Here is a 6120-nt window from a genome sequence, read left to right on the forward strand (position 1 = left end):
TTCAATTACAAAAAATCAATAACATAGGTAGGAAACACCCCATTATGCTGGCAAGAGACACTGTTCCAGAGAAGATTGATGTATGAGAAATGTTTAGGAGTTTTCATTGATGGAAACTCAGTTTAGAAATCATATCTAGTACACATTGATTTGATTTATCGAAAGTTATATTATCCATTAGGTCTGGAAGGTGGAATATAGTATCTGGCAGAGTATGAGTACATTGTGCAGATCTTAATTTTGGTTTCATAAATTTGGTTGTGGTAATAGATGCAGATGATTTCAGGTTTGAGGCATCTTATTTTTTAATTCTAGTATCCATTATTGATTCATGAGCGAGATTGAAGGTCTGGTATTTGGTAATTTAGGTAGAACAGAGTCATTTTGATGTTAAGTGATGTAACATGTGACTCAGAATCTTTGGGATGATTTCAGTGGTTGTTGTTGAGTTCGAAGATTGTTACCATCTTGTTTAGGTCCACATATGAATTTGTGGACGAATTGATCCAACGTGTTAGTACACATTTTATAGTTTGCAATATTATGAAGCCGACATATTAGAGATCTATTTTGGCGGTGTGGATATATAAGACAGACTTGTATGACCATTTTGGTATGGTAGATGTGCGAATGTTGATGTGTGATGAGCAAATGAGCATCAATATGAAGATTTGGTGCTCTGATATATGACTATCTAGAAGAACAGAGTAGATAAGTAGATCTGACGAAGACAGTCAGATTCTACCTAACCGAAAGTGCTTCTTGGCAGTTGTAGATGTTATATATAAGTTCAATTATTGTTATTTCTTTTGTAACTCATTTATAGAACAATGATTCCTCTAAGATTGTAGCCCTCTTTTGTATTTGAGTAGTGAACTCTAGGTAGTGTGACTGAATACAAGTGCATTCCCCTTTTATAATATTATCCTACTCTTGATCAAAGTATAATAATATTGTGGGTCTCAATCCCAACGTGGTTTTTCCCTTTCTAGGTTTTGACACAAAAATTTCAGTGTTATGGTTTTGTGGTTGATTGGTTTATGATTGTGCACTTTATTTTCATTCTTATACATCCAATGGTTTAAAAATTTGTTTAATAAATTTGTGAATTGCCGAACACTGATTCACCTTCCCCCCCCCTCGGCCCTCTCCTCCACAGTACTCATTGATTCCAACACATTATATATAAGAAATCCCAAATTTGAATCATAATTATTACATAGAAAAGAATAATTCTATATGGAAATCATAACAATCCATGCAAAGCAATATTTGTAAATAAGCCAGAATGTAATTATTAAAAATATTTTTTTAAACACAATTATTTTATTTAAATTTCCAAAAGTAAAGTACATATGTTTCACAATACTAATCGAAGTAGATTTTATCGTCAGTCTGCCACGCTAGCTTTGAGGTGCAAGTGACAAGTAACAAGAGTAACAAAATAGAAAATTGAGATTCAGGACATGTCTAACTTCACCTCTTTGCTCTTAAACAACAATGGAAAAATAAAATATAATTTATTTTACGTTCATGTAGTAATAGTAATTATATTCAATTTGTTCTTATGAATTTAATTTGAAAATAGTGAGTTTCATACTGTTATAAATCATCTTTAGATTTATATGCATATTATTCAGATTATAAAAAAAATTCTTAAATAAATTCAAAAGTTCAAATAACAACTCTCTTAAAAAAAACAAAAAACAAACAGTTTAAGACATATCAATGTGTGCAAGGAATACAAAATTGGAGAGATGGAAACTCCTGAATAAAAATACACAAAGAAAGCAGTGAAAACTTATAAAAGTGATCCAAACAAAGTACAAACCTCTTCGGAGGCCTTGTATGAGAATGTCTTTACTGGATGTGAAATTGGAAACATAGGAACTCTGAATAAAAGATATACACAATGAATGAAGTCAAAACTTATAAAATGATCCAAACAAAGTACAAGCCTCATGGGAAGCCTTCTATCAGATTGCCTTTTACTGGCTTGTGTTTCATGGTTTCTTAGGTCTCTCTTTATTGTGGAATAAAGAGAAAACAGATATCATTAAACCGTAGAATCTCAACTGATATGTTTGCTGAGAAAAGAAAGTGATAATTACCAATTACATCTACACAATTGACATCATCATCAATTACATTTACAAAATCTAGATAATAAATGACATATACGAAATCAGAATTTCAATTCAAGTTGCTCAATCTTTTCCATAATTATGTGTAAAGCCAGACTTAATTGAAGATTGCAATTAAAAACAGAGTTCAGTATAAGAAGGTGATCTTCTCTACAATTATACTAGACAGAGACTTGATTAAAGTTGTGATTTAATAATTCAGTTAATAAAACCTGTCCGTGTCAAGATTGCATTGCGAACCCGGCTAAGATCTCTGCCTTTGAGAGTCCTTCCAGCCCCTTCATAGACAGAAAATGAAGTCAGTTGGCTCCTGGCAATTTGCACGGCAATGAACTTGTGAGGTGGGATCCTTTCCTTATAACCCTCATCAATATTATCACCATCACTCGAAGAGTCCTCCCCTCCCTCCTTCACTCTTCTGTAATTCTCACTGTTGAGTATCTGAGGCAAATGGGGGATATTGATAGGAACAGACTGATACTCCATTTTGGGACTGCCATTTTCATCATGATGGTTCGCACTTGTGGGAATGTTCATCCTCTTACCACAATTGTTTGTATCATTCCTCCTCTTACTACCTTGTCTGCACACTGTATTGCTCCTTGGTCCATTTTCATAAGAGCCCATATGTTTGATCTCTGTTTCTATAACACCCCACACATCCTCCTCAGCAAACTCATCTACCTCCTTTGTATTCTCTATACTCTTGGACCTCTGAAACTCACAGAGCTTGCTCTTATGACCTGAAATTTCACATTTCTTAATTGAAGGCCTTCCCAACACAGAATTGGTCCAATCCATGGCACCCTATATTTATTCCCAATGATTTCTTCAAATTCCGTTGAACACAACTCTAAATCAACCCACACATATTACAGCAGCCTGAGTTCATCACACAGAGGTACTGACCTTTAGATCCTTCTGTATAACGTCATCGCTACGAATACGATTGACAACGGTAATGTGAAAAATCAGGAGGACCCAAATTCTTATCGCTATAAATCAACCCACCCAAATTGTCAGATTGGACCAATCTTATGTTTCCGATCCACGCAGATGAGTTTCTCTTTTAACTTTCAAAAAGTTATTCATAAAATTAGTCATTATCTACTAATTTTAAAAAGTTTTGGCCTAAAATACAGAAATTTTGAAGGGATTGATAACTGAAAATCTGTAGCAGATAAGGGCAATACATAAACATTTTCGTCTTATTCCACATTAATTAAACACAAATATTTTTCGAATCGGATATATACTAGGGAACATGTTGCCACCTTTATCTCTACATTAGAAAAGACCATCCAGGCCCACGTAAATAAAAAAATAATAAATCAAAATTGTGAAGGAGAGAAAGGTGTCGGTATTTGGATAACTATGACGAGGTCTATCCTCTAGAAAAGCAAAGCCAGATGGTTAGCACCTTCGGATGTCATGATATGGTTGCTTTACAACTACTACTATTCATTTGGATATATCTTATCTTCTCATTTCCTCCTAGTTTCCTTAATTCAATGCATTTGATCACATGAGATTTCATTTGAGGATAGACATAGGAATTTAAATTCCTTAATTGTGGAATTTTAGTTTCTTAATTAGAAGAGCTATAATTACATATTGTTGATATGTTTGTTTATATAGATGAAATTTATTTAAGTTTGTTAATTCAAATTTGAGATAAGTGTTTTGATATATTGATATATTGACAAATGATATAATATTATGTGGAATCGTGTCTCTTATTTTATGTCATCTATTTATGTATTAGACAAATTCTTGTTTACTTATCTTGAAATTGGTCTAGTTGTATATATCTCTATATATTTTTGCTATCTAGTAGTTTATTATGCTTATGCACACACATATTTCAGTGCATATTTTACCCCCTTTGATTTGGTCCCATTCATGCTCATGTCAAGTTTGAGGTCATGGTGATGTTCTCACAATTGCATACTCATCTTGCCAACTTTAGAATTTGATGTGAGAGAATCTATGGTGTAAGAGAACTTTTGCATTATGGTTAGGGTTTAATTATAGTATGAATTAGAGTTCAATTAGGGTTAGAATTAGGGTTATACTTCAGTTACATTAGGGTTAAGGTTAAATTAGGATTAGAGTTCAATCAAGATTAGATTTCAATTAGGGTTAGGATTAAGTTTAGGGCTAGGGTTCAATTATGGTTAGATTAGGGTTCAAGTTGTACTTAGGTTTAATACTTAGGTTCAAGATTAGTTTACACTCATATTATAATGGTTAGGTTTCAATTATCATAAGATTAGGTTTAGGGTTAAGGTTTCACAACAATTAGGGTTATTATTATAGGATAATTATTGGGGTAAGAGTTGGGGTTAAATTAGGGCTAGGGTTAATTTTATGTTATCATTAAGGTTACTACTATTGGATATATTTTCGGTTGGAGTTCAAATATGGTTCAAAATACAATTTAATTAGCATTTTGGTTCAACCATATTTATGGTTAGGATTAACAATAGGTTAGGGTTAATTTTAAGAAACAATTAGGGTTACTATTGTAGGATAATTCTTGCGTTTATTTATATTTAGATTAGGGTTAAGATTAAGGTTATGTTAAATTAGGTTTATGGTTAATGTTAGGTTACACTTCAGGTTACTATTGTAGGAAAAATAGTGGGGTTATGGTTAGGGCTTACTGTTAGGCTTAGCATGATAATTATGGTTATGTTACAATAAGGGTTAGAATAATAATTATGGCTAAGGTTATAGTTACATTTCAAGAAAGAGTTAGTTTAAAGGTTAGGGTGTGGATTTTAATTAAAATTAGGGTTATATTTTGGATAATAATTATAATTATGGTTAGGGTCATGATTAGGGTTTTGGTTAGGGTTATTTTGAGGTTTAGAATTAAATATAGGATTAGGGATAGAACCATGGTTAAGGTTAGCGTTAAGTTTATAATTTTAATTATGGGTAGGGTTAAGATAGTGGTTTGGCCAGGGTAGAGTTTAGATATCTGTAAGGTTAACATTAGGATTAGAGTTAGGGTTAGAGATAGAAATAAGGGGAGCGATAGTGTAACAATAATCTTATATTCATAAGAAAGGTACACATTTTGGAAGAATTTGAAATAAAAGAAGCTAGCTAGTTTTGTATGATAATTTTTTTAGGGAAATTAGAATTGATCTAACACAAAATCTACATTATAAGGATTTTAAGATAACATTATAATGAACATGAATATAAAATATTCTAACTATATCTTTACTTTTAGAATATTCATACATGCTAAGCATAAATAAGAAGAAAAAGAAGGGTTTAGAGATTAAGGTATTCTTCTTGAAATATTTAAATTCCAGTCAACTTTGAATATATTTTGTGTAAGTGGGATAATCTTAGAGAAATTTTACTCCAACCATAGATCTAGTGGACCACCGTGAACCTTTATTTTTAAAGTGGCCCTATAATTCACAAGGGGGTAGACATAGGACTAAATCTTGTGGCTATCTAATCCTAGTGTTTAGATATGCAATAATTTTCCTATAGAAACCCAAGATATAGAGGCCAATGAATAGCACAAAAGAAAGAGAGAACAAATAGACAAGAACAAATTGTATTCTCATAAAGATAAAAATAATAATCAACTACACAATATACATGAGGCTTCTTATAAGGGCAAGGCCATAGAGAAACAAGAGCACACAATCATGACATGTGGCCTAATAAAATACAAGGGTAGGTAGGAGAAATAGTAAATAATTCCACTAAAGGTGCAATTATCATTTCACTATAATTAGACATGAAAATGTGATAGCAAGATAGCACCACCTTAGGTGTTGTTTTTCCTACACCAATGTTCCCTAGATATGCAATTCTCCAAGTGTCTCATATGCAAACTACTATGAAATACATTATCCTAAGTCAACTTAAGTAAAGTGTAATTACATGAGACATAAATTACACTAACGCGCCCCCTTAAGTGCAACTTAGGGGAATGTAGACTCAA

At 32.3% G+C, this 6120-nt stretch overlaps 1 protein-coding gene across 1 annotated transcript; it reads right to left on the reverse strand.

The window, feature by feature from the left end:
• Positions 1-1968: 1968 nt before the first annotated feature.
• LOC131065326 (protein S40-1) lies at positions 1969-3184 on the reverse strand. The gene has a single exon (XM_057999818.2). The coding sequence runs from the start codon at positions 2943-2945 to the stop codon at positions 2343-2345; it is 603 nt and encodes a 200-aa protein (XP_057855801.2). The 5' UTR covers positions 2946-3184; the 3' UTR covers positions 1969-2342.
• Positions 3185-6120: the final 2936 nt, after the last annotated feature.

This window comes from Cryptomeria japonica, chromosome 11 (assembly GCF_030272615.1).
Source record: "Cryptomeria japonica chromosome 11, Sugi_1.0, whole genome shotgun sequence".
NCBI lineage: Eukaryota > Viridiplantae > Streptophyta > Pinopsida > Cupressales > Cupressaceae > Cryptomeria > Cryptomeria japonica.